Here is a 26,831-nt window from a genome sequence, read left to right on the forward strand (position 1 = left end):
TTGGATGTGTTTGGGGAAATGATGGGCGTAGAGGGGGGGGGCTAGTTGCCCTACAATCACTTTTGACTATTAAAAAGGGCACTATCCCTTTGAATTTCTAATCGAATGAACCTTTTTTGAAGTTTCTACGACAATGTCTTCTATAAAAACCTTATATGCCCCCAGGGCATATCTGAAAACCCTTGCCCTGAAGGTTCTGGGGGAGTATCCTCCTCAAAAACATATTTTCTATCTGGAAATCAGCTACACTGAACAAAATGGCTATCTCAAAAGTTTGATTGGTTGTGTTTGGGGAAATGAGGGGCCTGGGGGGGGGGGGGTTGCTAGCTGGCCACCAATCACATTCGACTATTAAAAAAGGCGCTATCCATTCAATTTCCAATCGAATGAGCCTATTTTGAAGTTTCTACGACAATACCTTTTATAAAAACCTTAAATGCCCCCAGGGCATAACTTTAAACCTATGCCCCGAGGGTTGTGGGGGAGTGTTCTCCTCAAAAATTTATTTTCAAGCCCGAAATAAACTACACTGAAAAAAAATAGCTATCTCAAAATTTTGATGGTGTGTGTGTGGGGGACTAATGGGCGTAGGGAGGGGGGGGCTCGTTGCCCGCCAATTACTTTTGACTATTAAAAAGGGCACTATCCCTTTGAATTTCCAATCGAATGAACCTTTTTTGAAATTACTACGACAACATCTTTTATAACACCTTATATGCCCCCAGGGCATATCTTAAAACCCTTGCCCTGAATGTTCTGGGGGAGTGTCCTCCTCAAAAACATATTTTCTATCTGGAAATCAACTACGCTGAACAAAATGACTATCTCAGAATTTTGATTGGATGTGTTTGGGGAAATGATGGGCGGGGGGGGGCTAGTTGCACTCCCATCACTTTCGACTATTAAAGGGGGCACTAGCCCTTTAATTTCCAATCGAATGAGCCTGTTTTGAAGTTTCTACGACGAAGCCTTCTATAAAAACCTTATATGCCCCCAGGGCATAACTTAAATCCTTGCCCTGAGGGTTGTGGGGGAGTGTCCTCCTCAAAAACATATTTTCTATCTGGAAATCAACTACGCTGAACAAAATGTATCTGAAAATTTTTATTGGTTGTGCTTGGGGAAATGATGGGCGTGGGGGAGGGGGGAAGGGGGCTAGTTACACTCCAATTTACTTTTGACTATTAAAAAGGGCACTAGCCCTTAATTTCCAGTCGAATGAGCATGTTTTGAAGTTTCTACGACAACGCCTTCTATAAAAATCTTATATGCCCCCTGGGCATAACTTAAAACCCTTGCCCTGAGGGTTGTGGGGAGGGGGTATCCTCCTCAAAAATATATTTTCTATCTGGAAATCAACTATGCTGAACACAATGGCTTTCTCAAAATTTTGATTGGATGTGTTTGGGGAAATGATGGGCGTGGGGGAGGGGGCTAGTTACACTCCAATCACTTTCGACTATTAAAAAGGGCACTATCTCTTTAATTTCCAATTGAATGAGCCTGTTTTAAAGTTTCTACGACAACGTCTTCTATAAAAAAAACCTTATATGCTCCCAGGGCATATAAGGTTTTTAATAGCAAAATATTTGTTTTCGTTTTAAGCTAGATTTTCATATTCAATCTAAGCATTACTCGCTTTAAGATCTATTTATTCATTTATATTATTACTTGTTGTATGTTTTTTGCTATGATTGTTTATTTAATTTCTGTTCGTTTTGGGTTTCATTTATTCTTTAATAGTAATTTTTGGTCGTTTTGAGTTCGAATTTTAACAGGTATTTGTATCTGCTGAGCTTAATTTTAAAATGGCCTTTATATTTCTTTGAAAAACTTATTTTTCGGAATTTTTTTTTTTAATTAATACTAATAAAGATGTAGATGTCAAGAAAAGAATTTTAATAAAGAAATTCAGAACGAGCCTTAGAAATCCTTAGAAATCAACTAGTGAGACGATTATGAGTAGTAACCATCAAGGACTAAAACCACCAAGGACCTCAACCTCCAAGGTCCCCTCTCCCCAACCTCCAAGGGGCCCCCACTCCAACTTCTTGGGGCCCATCCCCTTATTTTCTTATGATTTTTTTATGTTAATTTTTTAAACATGATAATTTTATTTAAACATAGAGTTTCTTTAGTAGGCCACGGTGTCATACTCTGTCAAAAGATTTCGCAATGTCGAAGGATAGTAGCCTGATGTCGTATCCCATTGCCAGTAGTTCTATTCACACCTGATGCTGGGCCACTAGGCAGTCTAATGTTGAGCGTTTCCGGCGGAATCCATATTGGCGATCGCCTAGAAGGTCATTTGATTCCAGGTACTGAAGAAGTGTTTTATTGGAGACGCTCTCGTAGACTTTGCCAACACAGGAGATAAGGTTAATAGGCCTGTAGGAGCCCGATGTTGGATCACCTTCTGGCTTTAGAGTTTGTATAACATGGGCGGACTTCCATGTTCGTGGGAAGGTTCCGGAGCAAAAGCACAGCCGGAAAAGCAATGACAAGGGTCCAGCTAGTTCGGCACTGCAGGATTCGAGGACAACATTTGGTATGTTGTCAGGACCCGTGGCAATGGTCACATCCAGATGTTGCAGAATGCGAAGGATCTTGGGAGCAGAAAAATTCACGCGTTCCAGGACAGTGTTGGTTCGGTCGGAGAATTTTGGCACTTCTCTACCGTCATCGTCTAGATTCGAGAATTCGGCAAAAGCCTTAGCAAGAGCTTCAGCCTTTGCCTGTGGATCTTGTACCACTGTCCCGTTACTCTGGAGAGAAGGAATTGCGGTCCCCTTGGACGACGTCTCCTTGACAATTTTCCACCAACTCTTTGCCGAAGTAAGTTGAAGTTTGGTGGCGAATTTCTCCTTATACTGAACCCGGGACTGCCGAATCGCTCGAACTGCATCTTTGCGCGCATTTATGAATGCAATTCTGTCCTCTTCGCTCTTCGAAAGTAGCCATCGCTTGTGTGCCTTTTGCTTTGCTCGGATTGTCTTCTTACACTGGGCGTTGAACTAAGGTTTGTCCTTACTGGACACCTGGATCCGCTTTGAAGGGACATGCTTTTCGACAGAGTCAACTATGGCCTGCTGGTATTTATCTGCAGCTTTCTATGGGCCTTCCAGGAGGAAGGCTCTCCACTGCTGAGAAAAAAGAGTGTTTCTCAAAAAACCGTCCCAATCACCTCTTTTGTATAGCCAGATTGTTCGTTCATGCTTTACTGGAGGCGGAATACGTAGGTTTCCACGTGCAACGACGGCAACGTGGTCACTGGTGAAAGCATGGGCGTCTACCTTAATGGAGTCAGGGTGATCTGTAAGGAATAGGTCAAGTCGAGATGATCCGTTTGGGCCGTGATACGTGTCGAAATCGACAAGTTGTTCCAGCCCGTAAAAGAGAGATAGATAATACAAATGCGAGCCTTCCCTATCAGTATTTTTGCTGCTAAGCCACATGCTTTGATGGACGTTGAAGTCTCTATAAAGGATAATTGCAGACTTAGCTTACTTGCCCCGAATATATTCAAGGGAGGTTTCAAGGTAGCTGGTGATCTGGTAAGTTGGAGGGTTATACACGGTACCGACAATCACAGATTTATTTGGGAGGGTCACCCTGACCCATAGAGCTTCTTCGCCTGCTGAATCTGGTATGTTCAGGTATGAATAAGGTATATGGCTCTGTATATAAACAGCGACACCTCCTCCTCCGTATTTAGCGCCGTCAGTACGCTCTCAATCCCGCTTGAGGAGCGTGTATCCCTGTATGGCAACCTCACTACTCTGTATTTCTTGGTTTATATTGGTCTCAGTGATGCACATGATAGATGGCTTGACCGAGTTCCCTAAATATAGGAACTGGTCAAACTTAGATCTGAGACCTCGTACATTGCAGTAGGCTACCGTAAACAGGTCCGTTTGGATGGTCGGTGGACGTGCTACAGGTCGTCGTCGAAATGGCTGTTTGGTCCGAGGCTTTTTGTTGTTAATCATAACTAGGTAAAAGAAGCTTTGCCGGGTGGTTAGCCCGACAAAGCCCATAAATCCATTGCCATGCATCATTAGACGGGGAACGGTGCCACCTCCCATGCACCTCATTACCGCATCTTCAACATGGAGGTGGTACCCCATAATGGGTTAGGATTCGGCATAAGTGCCTCCCACCATGTAAATGGTTGGAATGAACACTATAACTTAGTGATTAATAGTATTGGGGATTAGCCACCATCTTTATTCCAAGGAGGGCAGATTGGACAGGAAGGCCATCTTTGTTCACTGGATTTTCTACCCGTTGAGCTAGGTAGGGTACTTGGTGTTGGAATTGAACAACTTGTTATCACTTGGCTTCTCTGCTGTTTTATTTTTACTTTTACATGGGATGTCAAAGAGACAAATAAAATTTTGCTTTATATTTTGTGTTTTCACAGTTCGGTGAGTAATGAGTGTGAGTTCATTTAAGGGACTACTACAAACAAATCACTGCAACACAAAGCCACCTGATACCAACATCCATGCACACTCCTCCTTTGCCCCAACCTATTCAAAGCTTCACTCTTTACCACCTTTCATGAAGTTATAAATCAATTTTTCCTTTCTCCTGTTCAAAGTATCCCCCTTTATTCCCACCCATCCATTTCCTTTCCCCGTTGAATCCTTTCTTTTAAATCGTCCCCAGTACATTTGAGGACATTCTGTCAAATAGATTTCCAAAGCATAAGCTGTTTGGCAATGTACATTCCTATTCTGTAGAACGTTTCCTTACCAAGTTAACCTTTTTTTCATTATAGGCATAAAAAGTGAGGTCGGACCACAACTTTCGGTACAGATTATTGTTTTGTGCACGGTCAGTCAACTGAGTACCAAAGACTATGCCAAAGCAATCCCTCTGAAAAGCATTTAATAATCTCCCCACCTCAGTCTTTCAAAATATCAGGGAAATTTCCGTCAATCTTAGATTAGTAATGTTTTTATTTCATAAAAAAACCGAGAATCTCTAAAATTCAAATTTAAATATCTTAAACCCCAACCAAAGTCATTTAAATATCAAAGTAACAAAAAAGACTAAAATATTTAAACAATCTATAATTAATTGTTTTCTTTAAAAAAGCAGACGACTATATCTAAAAAATCATCTGGAAAGCATTTAAACAAACCCCCACAGCCTTTCAAAATATCAGGGAAATTTCAGTCAATCTAAGATTATCCCTAGATAATTCCTTTGTGAATTTCAGTCAACCTAAGACTATCTCTAAAAATTCCTCTGTAATTAAATTAACACCACCCAAAGTCATTTAAAAATATCAGGGAAATTTCATTCAATATAAGATTATAAATAGATAGCTACATTTTGCATTACAGTATAACTAAGAGGCTAAAATAAAAATCCTATTTTAATCATTTAAACAAACCCCCACTTCAATAAAAAACAAGCTGTAAATGACATTAAATATTATATTAACCAATGATAGTTAATTGTTTTATGTCATAAATAATCATTGAATCAATAAAAATTCCTATTGTAAGGATTTAAACAACCCCCAACAGAATTTCAAATACACAGGGAAATTAAATAAAATATATTATAATCCATCTTAATGTCCTGTTTTATTTTAATTAAACCACAGACTATCTCTAAAATGCCTCCGGAAAGAATAAAACAAACCCACAATGCCATTCAATATATCATAAAAATTTCAGTCAATCTTAGATTATCACGTTTTAATTAATTTTTGAATGTAAGACAAACAAAGACAATCCCTAAAATGTCCTCTTTAATTAATTAAAAAAACCCAACAGGCCTGTCAAAAGATCATTGACATTTAATTATATATAATAGTATACATATATAATTCCTGGTTGAATGTATATCAACCGGAGACACTCTCTAAACAATAATCTGTAAAGAATTTAAAAAAACTCACCAGACTAACAAAATATCAGGGAAATTTCAGTCAATCTAAGATTATAACTAGATAATTCCTTTGTGAATTTCAGTCAACCTAAGACTACAAGGCATTGCTATCTCAGATGGAATTGAAATTATAAAGTTTATGATAAAGTTTTAGTTCCAGTTTTTTAGTAGGTAAAAATACGTCAAAATCTAAAAATACATCTTGAAATAAATTAACAAACCCCACAGCCTTTAACTATCTAAGGACCCTTAAATTATATATAATATACTCCATAGATCGTAACTGTTTTACAGTAGGAAAAAATAAGAGTATCTCTAAAATAAATCCGGACAGAATTTAACAAACCCCCAAGGACTTTCAAAATATCAGGAAAATTTAAGTAAATATAAGATTATCACAAGATACTTACAGGTTGAATTTCAATCAACCTAAGACAATCACTAAAAATTCCTCTGGAAAGCATTTAACAAACCCCAAAGGCCATTAAAAATATCAGCAACATTTCAGTCAATATTAGATTATCCCTATATAATTCTTTTTTTAATTTCAGTAAACCTAAGACAATCACTAAAAATTCCTCTGTAAAGCATTTAACACACCCCAAAGGACTTTCAAAATATAAGGAAAATTTCAGTCAATATTAGATTATCCCTAGATAGTTCATTTTTGAATTTCAATCAACCTAAGACAATCTCTAAAAATTCCTATGTAAAGAAGTAAACACCACTCAAAGTCCTTTCAAAATATCAGCAAAATTTCAGGCAATCTTAGATTATACATATATAGTTCCTTTTTTATTTTCTGTCAACCTAAGACAATCACTAAAATTGCCTCTGTAAAGCATTTAAAACAACCCAAAGGACTTTAAAAATATCAGGAAAATTTCAGTCAATATAAGATTATACCTAGATAGTTCCTTTTTGAATGGCTATCAACCTAAGACAATCACTAAAAATTCCTCTGGAAAGCATTTAACAAACCCCAAAGTACTTTCAAAAAATCATGAAAATTTCAGTAAATATTAGATTATCCCTAGATAATTACTTTTTGAATTACAATCAACCTAAGACAATCACTAAAAATTACACTGGAAAGCATTTAACAAACCCCAAAGGAATTTCAAAATATCAGGAAAATATCAGTCAATATAAGATTATACCTAGATAGTTCCTTTTTGAATTTCAGTCAACCTAAGACAATCTCTAAAAATTCCTCTGGAAAGCATTTAAAAAAACCCCAACGGCCTTTCAAAATATCAGCGAAATTTCAGTCAATATAAGATTATCCATAGATAATTACTTTGTGAATTTCAGTAAACATAAGAGTATCCCTAAAAATTCCTCTGGAAAGCATTTAAACAAACCCCCACAGACTTTCAAAATATCAGGGAAATTTCAGTCAATCTAAGATTATCCCTAGATAATTCCTTTGTGAATTTCAGTCAACATAAGACTATCCCTAAAAATTTCTCTGGAAAGCATTTAAACAAACCCCCACAGACTTTCAAAATATCAGGGAAATTTCAGTCAATCTAAGATTATCCATAGATAAGTCCTTTGTGAATTGCAGTCAACATAAGAGACTCTCTAAAAAGTCCTCTGTAAAGAATTTAACAAACCACAAAGGCCATTCAAAATATCAGCAAAATTTCAGTCAATCTTAGATTATACCTAGATAGTTCCTTTTTGAATTTCCGTCAACCTAAGTCAATCTCTAAAAAGTCCTCTGGAAAGCATTAAACAAACCCCAAAGGCCTTTCAAAATATCATCAAAATTTCAGTCAATATTAGATTATACCTAGATAGTTCCTTTTTTAATTTCTGTCAACCTAAGACAATCTCTAAAAATTCATCTGGAAAGCATTTAACAAACCCCAAAGGCCGTTCAAAATATCAGGAAAATTTCAGTAAAACTTAGATTATCCCTAGATAGTTCATTTGTGAATTTCAGTCAACCAAAGACAATCCCAAAAAATTCCTCGGGAAAGCATTTAAAAAACCCCAAAAGTCATTCAAAATATCAGCAAAATTTCAGTCAATATAAGATTATAACTAGATAGTTCCTATGTGAATATCAGTCAACCTAAGAGTATCTCTAAAAATTCCTCTGGAAAGCATTTAAACAAACCACAACGGCCTTTCAAAACATCAGCGAAATTTCAGACAATATTAGAATATCCATAGATAGTTACTTTGTGAATTTCATTAAAAATAATAGTATACACAAAAATTTCACGTGAAATCATTTAACAAACCCACACAGACTTACAAAACATCAGGGAACTTTCAGTCAATCTAAGATTATCCCGCGATAATTCCTTTGTGAATTTCAGTCAACCTAAGACTATCTCTAAAAATTCCTCTGGAATGCATTTAACAAACCCCCACAGCCTTTCAAAATATCAGGGAAATTTCAGTCAATCTAAGATTATCCCTAGATAATTCCTTTGTGTATTTCAGTCAACCAAAGACTATCCCTAGAAATTCCTCTAGAAAGCATTTAGCAAACCTCCCTTAACCTTTCAAGAAATCCGGGAAATTCTAACTCTACTGCAACTCCACTGCACTCTGGTTGAAGGTGGTAAGGCGAGCGCAACAAATATATCATTCCCAGGTGGTTTGTTTGACATACCTAATTTCCCCATGCCAAAACTCTCATTTCGAAGACCTTCACTAATCACCGCAGGAGCTCTTGAAATTCTCGCAGCTTGGCCCTCGATTGATCTAGTGCTGATGAAAAGACAGCTAGCACTTTAATTGCATAATTTTGTCGACAAAAAAGAATACAAAATGAAGGAGCAGTGTTCGCAAGAATTTCAAATATCTCTTCACAATGTGTCATTTAGTGAAATTGGTGCCATCTCTTATGAACGACAGATTCTCACAATAGATTTATTTTTAGAGGTGAGACCTTAGCAAGTCTTTTATTAATCTAGTAGTAAAGTTATTCTCTCAAAACATGCACATAAGAAAACAAATTCTGATGAATATTCAAATATTTTGGACCATTTTTTTTTTCTCTCGTCAAAAACGACCTGACTTGAATTAAAATCAAATGTCTGTGGAGCTGAGACTAAACGTCACTGGATCTGATGCTTATTCTGTGAACCTGAATTAAAATCAAACGCCCGAAATGACTATCATGTCCACTTATGAGAGGATTTAAGAGGCTTCATTGAGAGACTTCCAAGGAGAGGCTTCTCCAGCCTCGTCTTCATCGGTGTAATAACAGCAACAAGGATTCAACATCTCAGATAGCTTATACACAAATTACGGAGAAAAGATTTCGCCTTGTCACAATTCATGTATTAGACCCCGCCCCCCTCTTCTTTATTACCCCTTATTAGTAATAGCGGATAACAAAGACGATTAGGATATCACAACATAAATTTTGTAAAAAATTGTCAACACTCCTATTAATCATGTCCATTTCGCAAGCTCTGTAGCCGTATGAATTGCTAACTTGCAAGGTTTTTTTTAAAACTAGGCGCAGAGTCAGAAAGTCTCCTTCATCGGTTATTGCTTCAATACTAAGATTAATAAGAAAATAGGATAATCTTTCTCTTTGGCACTAGCACTATTCGCCTTATTCACACTCAAGACCGTATCCAGGGGATGGGGGGTTTGACCCCCCCCCCAAAAAAAAAAAGTTTGTCCGACTCGTAAAAGCGTAACAAGAAGGAACATTAACAAATTTTCCATGCGTTTTTTTGTACCCCCCCCCCCCAAAAAAAAAACAAAACAAAATCCTGGATACGTTCTTGTTCACACTATTCAACAAATTAAGATACCTATTGCCATTCTTTGTCAAAACTGACAAAGAATGTTTTGTCAAAACATTCTTTGTCAAAACGCACAGGACCTGCAAGCCTTTTCATATAATGTATGGCAACACAATCTTTTGTGTTGCCAAGACCGAAGTCCTAGCTTGGGGTAAGGTTCATTGGCATGACTGCAAGTTCAGCCATCTAGGGTGTGGAGGCAATTGGCGTTTGAGGCCTAAGCCTCTATCCTGTTGGGTCTATCCCACCATAAAGTATAAATTATTCGCCAATTAAGACAGCTTTGTGGCAAATTTTGGCGAAAATTAAAACAACTTTCAACACTAGCTTGGCTGGGGTAACCTATATTGAGCTTATAAACTCAGCGCATATTTTTTATTCACGGCTGTCAGAAATAAATCTAAATAGAACTACAAAACTCGAAGATTAAAATAAATCTATGAAATTAATACTCTTTAACTAATTAATGAGACATTTTAATGACGTGAGATGTTTCATTTTATTCTAATGAGATGAAATGATAGTTTTAATGATATGAAAATCTAAATGTCTTTTCTTCAAAGTTCATTTACTTTTTTTCCAACAGTAATTTAAACTTAGGATGCAAGATCCTTCTCCCACAATTTCTGCTCCCATATATAAAGTTTCGTATTCTTTTTCCATTCTTAGTCTTCTTTAATTATATTATAACAATAAATATTATGTAATATATATATATATATATATATATATATATATATATATATGATATATATATATATATATATATATATATATATATATATATATATATATATATATATATATATATATATATATATATATATATATATATATATAAAAAAACATACATATACATATAAAATATAACATATATATATATATAAAAATATATATATATATATATATATATATATATATATATATATATATATATATATATATATATATATATATATATATATATATATATATATATATATATATATATATATATATATATATATATATATATATATATATATATATATATATATATATATATATATATATATATATATATATATATATATATATATATATATATATATATATATATATATATATATATATATATATATATATAACTAACTAACTAACAACAACTCATCGCAGCACCAAGCCGCCTGAGGCCAACACAGCTAATGTATCAAGTTACATAGCAGTTTTATTTTTCTCGTCTTATTATTGCTATTATCGCCGTATTTGTACTATACTTGTTACTGTCATGCTTTCCCTCCTAAAAAAGAGAAAACAAATAATACCTATGTCAGTTGTGCTAGTAGTGGCATCTATAGCGGGTGGAACCCAATTCTGTTTGGTGCTGCCACCGAAACGACTAAAATCGGGAAGAGGTAGCTCCGGTAGCTCTAAAGGGAGTTCATTTACTTCTCGTCTATATCGGTGCAATGCTCGTCGAGCTCGTTGTGTTGGCAGTTCATCAGTTTCATCACATTCATCCCTTAAAAGGAAATCAATAGTAAGGCGTCGCAATTGAGTTCAAAGAATAAGTAAGAGAAAACTACTCAAAACAAACCTATAAAGTTTCTGACTCTTGACCATAATAAGTCAAAAAAAAATTCAGGCAAAATTAAGCAAAAACTCTGGGGGGGGGGGGATATACGAAAATTGCGAACTAATTCCCAATCGCTTGGCTAGAAAAAAAAATGGCTTCAAGAAAATAATTCAGGAAAAATTCAACAATAATCTGAGAGGGGATATATGAAAATTGCGAACTAATTCTCAATTGTTTGGCTAGAAGCCAAAAAAAACTTCACAAATAATCTGAACTATTTAAGTCAGGGCTTTTAAGACTATGGGGAAATTAACGAATCACCCTATATCCTCCACTATGAACTTTTTCGGTTTCTGTGACCAAACTACTTAGAATCGATTGGGCGGTCTTGCTATAGTCTGTAGAGCTTGGATAAAACATCCGAATGGATGACAGAAATTAGAAAGCCGACACCTAATAGTCTGAGAAAATCCATTTACCTACTCCACTTTATGCCACAGATAGCGATATTCAGACTAAATGAAACTTACTTCATTAGAAAGTATAAATTTTGTTTTTTAAATTAAACAGAGCAGAATTTTCTTCTTGATGTTCTGGAAACGGCAGTCCCTAAAAATGTTCTAGCATACCTGCTAGGACAATGATGCAGATCAGCTTAAAGGGAGTATCATTTGAGCAATTTGATAGCTTTGAAAGTTCCCCGTGATCTACCCACTTTGAATTTGAAAACTTTGCCGACAGGGACGTATTATTTAAAATTGAATTGAATAATTCAATTAGTGTTTCAATTAAATGTAAATTGAATTTCATTTAATGTAAATTGAATGTTTCTGAACAATTAATGAAAATTACTGAAAGATTATGTTCTTTAATTTAAACTAACCTCTCGTTTGCTTTTCGAACTCTTGACATATTCCCTGTGAAATTTTATAAATCTTTAAGGACATATCACTTGAGTAATTTGGAAGCTTTGGGAATTCCCAGTAGTGCTAAAAAAATTCGTTAGCTTAATTAATTGAAGTAATGAATCAAATAATTAAATTAAAGGATTAATTAACTAATCGGCAAACAGATATCAAACCCAGTAGTGCTAAAATTCGCTAAAAAGCGTTTTGTCTTGAGACGGGCAACCGACACTGAGGCTCCCTAAATGATTTTTAAGGTGTTGAATAGCCTTAAAAAAGTGAAAAAAGAACATAATTCAAGATAGTTTTTCTGCCTTTTTTAAGGATCCCCTCCTTTAGAAGACAAAAAATGTATAGAAAGGAAAAAATCTCAAGGTTTGTGACAAAACCCTGTATTTCAAAGCTATGATTCTTGGAATCTTTTTAAAGGCCATCTCCTCCCCCAACCAGGAAAGAAAAAACAGGTTTTAATTGATTAATAAACAGGATTAGTTCAATTTATCAGCAATTATAGCACTGGTTATTTATTTGGGCATTAATAAGTAATTAATTGATTAATTAACATAATTTATTAATGAGTAATTAATTATATACCCACTAGTAACATAATTTTTTATTACTAGTATCACTAATACGTAATTAATTTAGTTCATTTATAAGTGATCAATTAATGAGGTAATGAATCAAATAATTAAATTAAAGGATTAGTTAACTAATCAGCAAAAATATTATTTTGTAACTAATAGTAGCATCAATAGTTACTTAATTAATTAAGGAATTAGTTCATTGATTAATCAGCAATAATACCTTTTGTTAAAAAAGTAGCCTGAATAAGTAATTAATTTCATTCATTGATAATTAATTAATTGCTTAATTAATTAATCAGCAATGATAGCATTTGTTCAAGTAACACATAGCGCACCGAATTATCCAGATTATGAGCCAAATGAAGATTAACAAACAGATACCAAACCGCATAAAGTGATGATGATAATGATGAAAAAGGCACATTTGCCAAAGTACTGTTACTGTATAATACTGTTACTGTATACTACTATATTACTAATACAGTATATTACTGTATTATCGGTGTGTGTTATTGTGTTACGGTGATATTGGTGTACAACACCATGCATTATTGTGTATATTACTGTTACTGTATATGAAGTAATTCCGAATTGAATTTTTTAGCTTATCTGAAAAAGTGTTTCTTATTGAAAAACAAGAATGTTTTGTTTACATACAACTGTCACTGAGTATATACATCGATATGTAGAAATCCAACTGAGCATTTTCCTATCTGGTGCCAGAAAGACCCCCCCCCCTTTATGCTATGTACGTGCCTAGTGAAAATATCGTTTTTTGCACATTTGAAGATTGTCCATTTAAAAACGGTATTCTTCTTGAACAGGCTTTAGGGAGAAAACAGACTTTTGGAAGTCTGTTTTTGGAAACAGACTGTTTTTTCAGACTTCTGGAAAAACAGACTTTTGGCGGAGCCACATTTTCAACATTACTGTAAGGGCTTCAATAAATTGGAGCCTAACCTCTTCACCTTCTCAAAAGCTCTTAAGTTATGCATTTAGCCAACCACATCTATTAATGTAGCATTAATAAGAATTTTTCTTGACCTGTGTTTGAATAGAGGCCAGATTTTGCACGGCTGGGGCCAGATTCAGGAGGTTTTTGAATAAAGGCCAGATACAGCAAAATTTTCGATAAAGGCCAGATTCAGCGAAATTTTAAATAAAGGCTAGACTGAAAAAAAAAGTATGGAGGCAAAACTGCGCTAACAGATTTCGTCATTAGCCGGGAGTCAGGCTAAATTTTAGAATGCAATTCGTGTAATGGAAGAAAGGAATAGATAGACACCACTACTGGCCTCTATTCCCTGTTCTATTTCTATGAGTAAGCATATTGAACCTCCTCTTCAAAACTGGGGGCGGGGAACAGAGGGTCCCGCCGCAGACAGGGGGTAAGAGACAGAAGAATAACTCCTAAGGTTGAAAAAGGACCCCCTTAGTCTTCCAAAGAATTTTGAAAAACTGATATCTAAAATTTTGTAACTCCCTGGAAAAAAATTCAATACCCCTCCTCTAAGAGTTTAACCTTTCCGAACCTATGCTCGGAATACAACCTACGTATGCTTTAGGGAATCTAGGTGACCAAGGTACCTTAGTACGAGCATAAACATATAAAATAAAAGGACTTTAATATCAGAGGTCAGAAAGAAAGGGAGGGGGCAGTTGCCCCCTCCCCCTGCCCAGGCCTGCCCGTCTCCGGTAGCATAAACCGCCACTGCCTGTTATGCATATCATAAGGGCAGAATTTTTATATTCATACTTATAAATTATTTCTAGAATATTAAAATCAGGAGACAGACAAAACACTGGTCAAATATCAAAGTTTCACAACTGTTCCTTAATCAAAAAGGAATATCTGTTAGTAAATTTAAAGCCAGATCCGTGGAGACGGTAAACTTAGGATGGTGACTCCAAATTCTGAACCCTCAATATTTTTTTACTCACGCGTCTCAACATAAACACTGTTATGAAGTTGTTTCCAAATTCTGTTAAGTTTTTTTTTTTGACTACCCTCTTCTTCTCGGAGTCTAACTGCCTCTCTGAATTAAAAGATAAAAAACATGTACATAAATAAACTTTACAAAAAATGTGCTGAGATACTGACTTTTCGTCTCCGGTAGCATAAACACTGTCGTTTTCGAAATCGAAACAACGTGTTTAAACTTCTCGGAGCTCACGTACCTCCTGGAAGGACAATTATAAGACAATCAACTATAAAAAATAGTGTATTGAAATACTGACTTATTGCCCCCCTTAACGTTAGCACTGCTATGCAGGTCGTTTTAATCAACTCAACCCTTTCGACTACCCTCCTCTTTCCAGATGATTAACTACCTCTTTGAATTAACATAAAAATAACTATACAAAAATCAACTATGAAAAGTAATGTATTGAAAACCTGACTTATTGTCCCCCTTAACATTAACACTCGTATGCAAGTCGGTTTTATCAGTTCAAGCCCTTTGAACTTCCCTCCTCTTCTCGGAGGTTTAGCTGGCTCCCTAAATTGACACAGGAGCCATTAATAAAAATTAAATTATAAAAATAATAATATAAATATAAATGATGAAATGTAATAAAATAATAATGATAATAATAATAATAAATAATCAACTATCGTCCCGTTTAACGTAAACACTGTTATACAAGTCGTTTTCAAAATCAATTGAATCCTTTTGACTACCCTCTTCTTCGGAGGTTTAACTGCCTCCCTGAATTGACACAGGAGCAATTAATAAAAATAAAATTACAAAAATAATAATATAATTATAAATGATAAAATATAATAAAATAATAATGATAACAATATAATAATAATAATAACAAATAATCACCTATCGTCCCGTTTAACGTAAACACTGTTATGCAAGTCATTTTCGAAATCAATTGAATCCTTTTGACTACCCTCTTCTTCTCGGAGGTTTAACTGCCTCACTGAATTGACACAGGAGCAACATTGTTCCCCTGACCGGGTTACCACATTCCCCTCAACTGGAGGCTTCTTCTCTGAGGGTACTGAAGCTGAAACAATAAGGGTGTAGATAAATGAATAATGGCATAGAAAAAAAAAAATTGTCGGACTCGTAATAACGTAAAGAAAATGAATATAAAAAAAATTGTTGCGTTTTTCAAGGTTTTTCTGTACAACCCACCCCCGAAAAAATCCTTTTTTAAAGCCCCCTCCCCCTAAAAAATCCTGAATACGACCCTGATTCTTGATGAATTTAAAACGAAATTGAAAGAAATGTTATTTTTAAAACTATAATTTCCCCCCCTCTTTTGAGGATAATAATGATTTTCTGTAAGTTTAATCAATTTATTGGTTTGGATTGGCCCAATATTATGGTAAGTAGGTTATTACTCTGGCACTACTGGTAAGTATGGTAAGTAGGTAAGTAGTGGTAAGTAGGCATTATATTATAGTAGTTCTATAATTTATAATTACTATTTTATTTGTACAATTTATTATTTTTTTTGCTTCTGGCTCTGTATAGTGAATTTTAGAAATACTCAATGGAAATTGTCACTTTGTTTAATTCCTTTACGATCAGCCGTTTTTACGTTCTTGGGCCCGACAAATTGAATTTGTTTATGTGTAAATGATTTTTTTTTTCGAAAAATTCAATAAAGAGTTATTTGTCAAAAAATGTTTTATTCACAACAATCCAGGATATATACACGCAGTGCCACGTCTTGCGTTATATGGATCCATTTTTTTTATTTTTAATGAATGGATACACAAGCCACCAAAAAATATTTTAAAAGGGACTGTCATGCACAATATGATAAAAATTTAGATAACTAAATGTATAGACAGTAATGGCAGATAATTGTGTCCGAAAAACTTACTATGTTTATATGTAAATGATTTTTTTTCGAGACATTCAATAAAGAGTTATATGTAAAAAAATGTTTTATTAACAACAATCAAAGATATATATACGCAGTGCCACGTCTTGCGTTATATGGATCCATTTTTTTAATTTTTAATGAATGGATACACAAGCCACCAAAAACTATTTTAAAAGGGACTGTCATGCACAAAATTATAAAAAGTTAGAGAACTACAGGTCTAGACAGTAATGGCAGATAATTGGGCCCGAAAAACTGACTGTGTTTATATGTAAATGATTTTATTTAGAGATATTCAATAAAGAGTTATTTGTCAAAAAATGTTTTATTCACAACAATCCAAGATATATATACGCAGTGCCAAGTCTTGCGTTATATGGATCCATTTTTATAATTTTTAATGAATGGATACACCAGCCACCAAAAACTATTTTAAAAGGGACTGTCATGCACACAATTATAAAAAGTTAGAGAACTACAGGTCAAGACAGTAATGGCAGATAATTGGGTCCGAAAAACTGAATTTGTTTATATGTAAATGATTTTTTTTCGAGAAATTCAATAAAGAGTTATATGTCAAAAAATGTTTTATTCACAACAATCCAAGATATATATATATACGCAGTGCCACGTCTTGCGTTATATGGATCCATTTTTTTAATTTTTAATGAATGGATACACAAGCCACCAAAAACTATTTTAAAAGGGACTGTCATGCACAAAATTATAAAAAGTTAGAGAACTACAGGTCTAGACAGTAATGGCAGATAATTGGGCCCGAAAAACTGAATTTGTTTATATGTAAATGATTTTTTTTCGAGAAATTCAATAAAGAGTTATTTGTCAAAAAATGTTTTATTCACAACAATCCAAGATATATATATACGCAGTGCCACGTCTAGCGTTATATGGATCAATTTTTTTAATTTTTAATGAATGGATACACCAGCCACCAAAAACTATTTTAAAAGGGACTGTCATGCACACAATTATAAAAAGTTAGAGAACTACAGGTCTAGACAGTAATGGCAGATAATTGGGCCCGAAAAACTGAATTTGTTTATATGTAAATGATTTTTTTTTTCGAGAAATTCAATAAAGAGTTATATGTCAAAAAATGTTTTATTCACAACAATCCAAGATATATATATATACGCAGTGCCACGTCTTGCGTTATATGGACCCATTTTTTTAATTTTTAATGAATGGATACACCAGCCACCAAAAACTATTGTAAAAGGGACTGTCATGCACAAAATTATAAAAAGTTAGAGAACTACAGGTCTAGACAGTAATGGCAGATAATTGGGCCCGAAAAACTGAATTTGTTTATATGTAAATGATTTTTTTTCGAGAAATTCAATAAAGAGTTATTTTTCAAAAAATTTTTTATTCACAACAATCCAAGATATAGACAAGCAGTGCCAAGTCTTGCGTTATATTGATCCATTTTTTTAATTTTTAATGAATGGAGACACCAGCCACCAAAAACTATTTTAAAAGGGACTGTCATGCAAAAAATTATAAAAAGTTAGAGAACTACATGTCAAGAGAGTAATGGCAGATAATTGGGCCCGAAAAACTGAATTTGTTTATATGTAAATGATTTTTTTTCGAAAAATTCAATAAAGAGTTATTTGTCAAAATATGTTTTATTCACAACAATACAGGATATATACAGACGCAGTGCCACGTCTTGCGTTATATGGATCCATTTTTTTAATTTTTAATGAATGTATCCACAAGACACCAAAAAATATTTTAAAAGTTACTGTCATGCACAAAAATATAAAAAGTTAGAGAACTACAGGTCTAGACAGTAATGGCAGATAATTGGGCCCGAAAAACTGAATTTGTTTATATGTAAATGATTTTTTTTCGAGAAATTCAATAAAGAGTTATTTGTCAAAAAATGTTTTATTCACAACAATCCAAGATATATACACGCAGTGCCACGTCTTGCGTTATATTTACCCATTTTTTTTAATTTTTAATGAATGGATACACCAGCCACCAAAAACTATTTTAAAAGGGACTGTCATGCACAAAATTATAAAAAGTTAGAGAACTACAGGTCTAGACAGTAATGGCAGATAATTGGGCCCGACAAACTGAATTTGTTTATATGTAAATGATTTTTTTTTTCGAGAAATACAATAAAGATTTATATGTCTAAAAATTTTTTATTCACAACAATCCAATATATATATATATACGCAGTGCCACGTCTTGCGTTATATGGATCCATTTTTTTTAATTTTTAATGAATGGATACACAAGCCACCAAAAACTATTTTCAAAGGGACTGTCATGCACAAAATTATAAAAAGTTAGAGAACTACAGGTCTAGACAGTAATGGCAGATAATTGGGCCCGAAAAACTGAATTTGTTTATATGTAAATGATTTTTTTTCGAGAAATTCAATAAAGAGTTATTTGTCAAAAAATGTTTTATTCACAACAATCCAAGATATATATACGCAGTGCCACGTCTTGCGTTATATGGATCCATTTTTTTTAATTTTTAATGAATGGATACACCAGCCACCAAAAACTATTTTAAAAGGGACTGTCATGCACAAAATTATAAAAAGTTAGAGAACTACAGGTCTAGACAGTAATGGCAGATAATTGGGCCCGAAAAACTGAATTTGTTTATTTGTAAATGATTTTTTTTCGAGAAATTTAATAAAGAGTTATTTGTCAAAAAATGTTTTATTCACAACAATCCAAGATATATACACGCAGTGCCACGTCTTGCGTTATATGGACGCATTTTTTTTAATTTTTTATGAATGGATACACCAGCCACCAAAAACTATTTTAAAAGGGACTGTCATCCACAAAATTATAAAAAGTTAAACAACTACTGGTCTAGACAGTATTGCCAGATACGAGTTTTTTCGTTTATCCGAAAATAAGAAAAAAAAATTGAATAGAAACAGATGTTCCGTTTAAGTTGAGTGGTGAGTTATCTTGAGCGTTGAGTTTAAGATTTTTATAGATTGGTGGCTTTGTATAGCGAATTCAAGAAATTTTATGGAATCCCAGAAAGATTTAATATGTTTAAATGCAAATGTTTTTTCTAAATTTGATAAAGAATCATTTTCTAAAAATGTAACAATTTACGATATATACACAGTGCCACGTCTTGGATATATGGCACCCCAAACAATAATGAAATAATTATGATTTTAATTTTCATTGAGAGGGTCATTTAGTTATTATAACCTATTTTTAAGGGGGTTTGATACCCTAAGGATCCCCCTATCCCATCCATTATAAACTTTTTATGGTTTTTTCGTTGTGTGTAGCCAGGGTTCACATTATCCGAAAATAAGAAAAAAAATTGTATAGAAACAGATGTCCCATTTAAGTGTTCTATATAAGTATTATGCCCGAGCCACATTATAGTCACACTTGTCGATAAAATCAAAATTATGCACGACTACAGCGCCAATTACGTTCGCCGTTCGTAATTTCTCGAGTTGAACATTGTTCAACTTTCAAACATAAATTTCTTGATTGACCATTCAGAGTCAACGTTTTGAGGCATAATTTTTAAAACTAGAAAAGATGGAAACTTAGAACAGCGATTTTTCTATCTGGGAGAGGAATCTGACAAAAGTTAGGAAGACTTAGTATTAGTAGAAGACAGTTGGACACAAATTACTGTTGGGGCAAACTCATTAAACTAATTTCTGGCAATTTTAACTTTTTGCTTTTTAAATGCAAGTGTGACGCTAAAATCAAGAAAATTGCCTCGTCATTCATGAAATTTCGCTTTCCTTATCGATAGATGTAACTATGATGTGGCACGGGTATTAAATTGAGTGGTGAGTTAGCTTGAGAGTTGAGTTTAAGAGTATTATAGATTGGTGGCTTTGTACAGCGAATTCAAGACATTTAATGGAAAACCAGAAAGATTTAATATTTAAATGCAAATGTTAAAAAAAAAATTGATAAAGAATCATTTTCTAAAAACGTAACAATTTACGATATATACACAGTGCCACGTATGGCACCCCAAAAAATAATGAAATAATTATGATTTTCATTTTCATTGAGAGGATCCATCAGCTATTACAACCTATTTTAAAAGGGATTTGATATCTTAAAGGATCACCCTATCTCGTCCATTACTTTTTATGGCCAAACTGTTTAGAATTGATTGGACGGTCTTGCCCTAACTTGTATAGTTTGGATAAGAGATCCGAATAAATGACAGAAAACTAAAGGCCAACCCTACTTTCCCATAAATCTTAGAAAAAAAATTTAACTCCTCTAGTTTTGTGCCGGATATGGAGATATTCCGTTTCAATTAAACTTACATCATTGAAACGTGTGAATTTTTGTTTTTTTGATTAAACGGGGCAGAATTTTCTTTTTCCAATTCAGGAAAGGAGAGCCCCTAAAAATTTTCTAGAAAAACTCTAAAAATCAGCTCAAGGCAAATATCAACGAAGAAATTTGGTAGCTTCGGGAATTTCTTATGGAGCTACCCGCTTTTATTGAAAACATTGGCGACACAAATTTTTTCAAATTTCATAGTAAAACCATAGATTCTCAATAGAGCTCGATGGTGACAAATCGCGTGGGAGAATTCACTAAAAGGCCCTTTATCTTAGATACGGCCAGCTGACCCCGAGGCTATCAAAATAATCTAAAGTTATCGAATCTCCTTAAAGAAATATTTTATAGGTTTGAGAACCACTGGTCTAGAGGAAATTATCTGATAGGAGCTTTTTACTTTATGTAATCAGGGGTTTATGTTATTCAGGAATAGGAATGAAAAAAATCACAAAAAAAGGTGTCACTTTTAAGCATTCCATTTAAACGTTAAGTTGAGTGGTCAAGTTAACTTAAGTTCTAAGTCATGATGCGTTAAAATGTTTTTATTGTTTTGTGGCTTAGTAAATTTTAAGATATTTAACAGAAACCGTTCGTTTGCTTATTTCCCTATGTTTAACCGTTGGTGCTTGAATAGCTCCAAAAGATTTAATTTGTTTATATGTAAATGTTTTTATTACTTGATAAAAATTCAATAAAGAATTATTTGTCAAAAAATTGTTTTATTAACGGCAATCTTCGACACATAGACGCAGTGTCACGTTTTGGGTATATGGCACCCCCCCCAATAAATTTGATATCAAGGCCGTACCAGGGAGGTTAGGGGGTTTGGCCCCCCCTCTCCCCCCGGAAAGTTTGACCGACTCGTAAAAACGATAAAAAAAGAATGTAAACAAATATTTGATGCGTTTTATACACCCCCCCCCCCCGAAAAAAAATTTGGTTACGACCCTGGATTATATTTAAATGTTTACTTTCAAAAAATTCGATCAATTTTTATCCATTCCAATCTACATATGCGTAAGGGAACGTCTTGCGTATTTGAGACTCTAAATTTTCATAAATTAATTTTGATTTTCAAAAAAGGTTCTGTCAAACCTATTTTTAAAGGAACTGTTATGCATTAAATCCTAAAAACTTGTGGGAACCATCGGTCTAGACAGAATTGCCAGATAAGAATTTTTTATTGTATATAGAGAGGGTTTAGATTATCCAAAGATAGGAAAAAAAATCGCATAGAAACAGGTGTCAGGTTTAAGTGCTGCAGACGAAATGGAAGCGATTTTTCAAATGACCACCTAAGTTAACTGGACATTTTTGAACACTCGACTAAATTTATATTTTAAAATTTAAATTTCAGGCGCGTTTCTTTGACTTTTTACATGATAAATAGGGATGGGCCTAGGGAATAGGGGATGTAAAATCAACAGATAGACACAGTGTGAGGCATGGCGGAACTACCATTTGAGCATTTCTTTAAAAAAGTCGACATAAATCAAAACAAACAAATGGACATAAATAGACAAAAGCCAAATGCCCAATTTTGTATTTGGTAAATACCCAAAAACAGTTATTCATGCAGCCCCAACAACTGTAGTTAGGTCAGAATTTTCCCCTAGCATTAAATTTGCAATAGGGCGGAACGCAGTACATTATCCTAACGATCACGTGGGACCCTCGGTTGCTTCAAAACGAAAGTAAAGCTTTACTTTCAATAATTAATTATTATTTTCAATAATTACTTTCAATAATTATAAAATATTTAACATTTGTTTGTATTATTTTTAATTATTTTTTAAATTTTTGCATCAGTAGTATTATTTGTTCAAGCCCCAAGCGTAAACCAATGCACAAGGAATTATGTTAAGGATTTTATTATCATTATTATTTTTATTATTATATTTTTATCATATTATTATTATTCTTATTTTTATTATTTTATTATTATTTTTTTTACTAGCCCCTGTTAAACTTAAAAGCTAGTCAGAATAGCAAAAATACTTACAGAATAAGAAGTCTTTGCATAATTTTTAAGAAGATTTGTATGCTAGCTTCAATGTTAAATCAGAGTTGCTAATTCTAATTCTAATCAAGTTTCTAATTCCCAGTTCCAGGCCAACGTGTTCCAAATCCCCAGGGAGACTTAAGCCCCCCTGGGATGTGCCCTAAATACCAGAAAAAAGTACCCACCTTCAAGTTTTCTTTCACAATAATTCCTTTCAGCAAGTTGGTACCCATCATCCGGATTGATTTCCACATGCACGTAGAAGAAAGTTATGTTGGCGTTAGGTATAGGTGATTCTTCCCATGTTATATAAATATCTGACGATGTATTGGCGACAACACTGAGTACTAAAGGCGGATTCGGCTCTGAAATAATGAGTCAACATAGAAAAATGGGTACTTGTTAATTAAACGGAACACACATTACTCTTACGTTAGATCTCAGAAAACAGGCTTCATAGACACAAAGACAAGAGACGGGTGATAGAATGCATTGGACTTGTATAATTTGGGCATTATATTTTCACAATAGGGGGGATGGGGGTTAGGTTAGGGGCTCTGTTAAAACGCTTTACCCCCAAACCTATTGTGCAAATATATATCCCAAATTACATTATTACATAAACTAAAGGTTATACGAAGATTATAATTCATTAGGATTAACCTAACTTCACTTATTGGGTGTGTTTCGTTTAATTAAAAAGTACCAAAAAATTATGTTCATTCCAGACACGTTCACACCATTGGGAGAAGATTCGCAACTCCAATAGAAGTTCTGAAAATCTGACAAGATAATGTAAGAAATTCTAGGAACATCCAAATATTTCGAAGGAAGGGGGGGGGGGGTTATGCGTCATAGTATTAAAATTACAAAGTAAAACAAATAATAGAGTGCTACACCACTTCAGGCCATTACAGCTACGCACACCCCTCCTCCATCCGAATCTCTTCAGAGTCTCATGCTTTTCTCCTCATTTTTACTCCATTTAAATCTTTTCAAATAATTTTTCTATACCGTTTGTACTTTTTGTTAACATAACTGAAAACTAATATAAATTGATAATACTACTAGTCGAAAGTATTCTTGAATAGTAAGTTAACAGCAAAGTTGAAGACTAAAACTAATTCGTTGGCAAAAATAGAATAATAGGGCAAATATTTTAAAAAATATTACACTTCCTACAGCAGCCTATGCTATGTCATTTTCTAGAATCACACACTATAGCGCCTGGCTCAAGGACAATACATTATTATTATTGTATATTATAATGTAATATATATTAATTATTATAATATTATATATTATAATGTAACATTATTACATATTATACAATAATAATAATAATAATAAAATAAAATAAAAAAAAAAAAGGGCCGGTCGGTGGTCCAAGCTTTTCGGTGGCGCAAAAGTGTTACTCTTGCAACCCAATTACAGTCGGACACTTCTAGTGCGTTCGGGCATGCTGGATTACTTATCCTTATGGTTCCAGAGGGCGTATATGACGTCAGGGGTTAGTAGGGCTTTTACTTGAAACAGTCTTGGTTATTTATTGGATATGCTACACCTGTTAATCCTCGAAAATGTAGGGTCAAATATAAAAAAATTAAATCTTTTAAGATAAGATAAGGTCTATTCATCATGAAATAGACATACAATATTACACTTTACTATTCCCCCAAAGGCTCATTGGCCTGTAAAAAATAAAAAAAATCATCTTTTTAAAAAATGTAAAAAAATACCAAAAAAATCATCGTTTTAAAAAATGTAAAAAAATCATTGTTTTAAAAAATGTAAAAAAATCATCGTTTTAAAAAATGTAAAAAAAAATATGTGAAACATTACGTAGAGAACAAAAGAATAGTAATTGTAAAATGTGGCACAGTTTCAGGGGTATCTAACTAATCTACGTTTACAGAAGAGTACGCGTAATTCATGTTGCGATTACGCGATTAGTGTTAGATTACGCGTAATTCGCCTATTTACCTATAGCGTTTCATTTGATAAGATGTCGGATAAGTATTTGTTGTTTCCTTTTACAGAATTCATCCGGGGGACTAAGGGATGCTCGAACACACTATTCGTCCCTGACCTGAACTCGACCTGACAGGTCATCACTGGCCTTTATACTACTCCGTTTCGGAAAAAAAATTTATCTACTGATTTGCCTACCGCTAGAGAAAACGTTGGTACTTACCTCCAGAGACAGTTCTAAAATAGAGAATTTGACTTGTCGCGCCAGACGATTGTGTGTCATTCAAATAATCTTGGGTGAAATATGACTCCTCTGGAACCATTAGTGTGTTAAAATACATCCCGTAGAGTGTGAACGGCTTTAAATGTGATATTAATCCGTAATCCCAATCAGCGTCTATGTCTGAACCGGGCTTAATCTCACCAGTATTCCATCTATAAAAATATGAGTTTCGTTAGTAATAATAACGATAATAATAAAAACAAACATTATAGAAATTGCATACCGGGTACAAATTCAGGTAGTAAATATGAGAAAAGAAGAAAATAGGAAATGACACTCCGTTTGCTAAATAAGAATTAATAGGGTGGATAAACTAAAAAAATCAAATAATATACATATGCACATGGCAAGATACGGAGACGGGGAAGATTGCTCACTCTCATATCAAACAGTTCGGGGTAACGAACTGTAAGTAAGGAGCGACCCGGCTCAATGGTAACCGAAACTCTAGAAAACGGGTTTTTGATACCAATAGATACATCAAAAGAATCAGACTTCAATGCTTATTTCAAATATATAACTGTCATCGAGTTTAGTGCTACCCATCAAAAGTTACGCGCCTGAGGAAATTTGGCTGATTTTCAAAAAAAGGGGGAAAGACCCTCTAAAAGTTATAGAACCTTAATGAAAATCACCCCATCATATTCAGCGTATCAGAGAACCCTACTGTAGAGGTTTCAAGCTCCTATCTACAAAAATGTGTAATTTTACATTTTTTCCCAGAAGAAAGATCACGGATGCGTATTTATTTGTTGTTTTTTTTTCCCAGGGGTGATCGTATCGACCCAGTGGTCCTAGAATATCGTGGGAGGGCTCTTTGGAACGGAAATTAAAAGTTCTAGTTACCTTTTTAAGTGACCAAAAAAAATGGAGGGCAACTAGGCCCCCTCCCACGCTTTTTTTTTTTCACACAGTCACCCGCTCCAAATTTTGAGATAGCCATTTTGTTCAGCATGGTCGAAAATATGATAAATATGTATTTGAGGATAACTTAATCCCCCGAAGTCCCCGGGGGGAGGGCTTAAAGTTTTGAACTTTACCCAATGTTAACATATAGTATTGGTTCTTGAGAAGTATACAGAAGTTTTCAGGACGGTTTTTTTTGTGGTTGTGGGGGGGATGGGTGGGTTGGGGGTTAATTTGGAGGATCTGTCCATGCAGGAAGTTTTCATTGGGGAAGGGAAATTGCCACGAAGGGGGCGCCGGACTTGCCAGCATTATTTATTGGTTATTGGGAAGTATACAGACATTTTCAGGAAGGATTTTTTTCTGGAGGGGGGGGGCTAGAGGAGGGAGTTACTCTAGAGGATCTTTCCGTGGAAGATGTTTCTTTGGGGTAAGGGACATTTCTATGAAGGGGGCGCCGGATTTCCAAGCATTATTTAAAAAACGATCAGAAATTAAATAAAAAAAACAAGTTTTTCAACTGAAAGTAAGAAGGAACGTTAGAACTTAAAACGAACAGAAATTATTACGTATATGAGGGGGTTCTCCCCCAAGTCAATACCTCGCTCTTTACGCTACAGTTTTTTTAGTGCTTTCAAAAGAGCTATCTATTCTAATTAAACGGCCTTTGTGATTCAGGGGTTTGTGAATCAATTTTTTTTACTTTTGACGTAAAGAGCGTGGTATTGACT

At 34.1% G+C, this 26,831-nt stretch overlaps 1 protein-coding gene across 1 annotated transcript in view; it reads right to left on the reverse strand.

The window, feature by feature from the left end:
* Window positions 1-5,863: 5,863 nt before the first annotated feature.
* LOC148939107 (insulin-like peptide receptor) overlaps window positions 5,864-26,831 on the reverse strand; it is a 37,751-nt gene continuing 16,783 nt past the window's right edge. The window contains exons 5-9 of the mRNA XM_089107315.1: window positions 25,135-25,346; window positions 23,126-23,305; window positions 15,568-15,754; window positions 10,994-11,190; window positions 5,864-5,892 (exon numbers count right to left, since the gene is read on the reverse strand). Coding sequence (XP_088963441.1) covers window positions 5,864-5,892; window positions 10,994-11,190; window positions 15,568-15,754; window positions 23,126-23,305; window positions 25,135-25,346 — 805 coding nt within the window. The remainder of the gene's footprint in view (window positions 5,893-10,993; window positions 11,191-15,567; window positions 15,755-23,125; window positions 23,306-25,134; window positions 25,347-26,831) is intronic.

Source organism: Artemia sp. Qi Xiang Cuo, unplaced genomic scaffold, assembly GCF_049724085.1.
Source record: "Artemia sp. Qi Xiang Cuo unplaced genomic scaffold, ASM4972408v1 HiC_scaffold_22, whole genome shotgun sequence".
NCBI lineage: Eukaryota > Metazoa > Arthropoda > Branchiopoda > Anostraca > Artemiidae > Artemia > Artemia sp. Qi Xiang Cuo.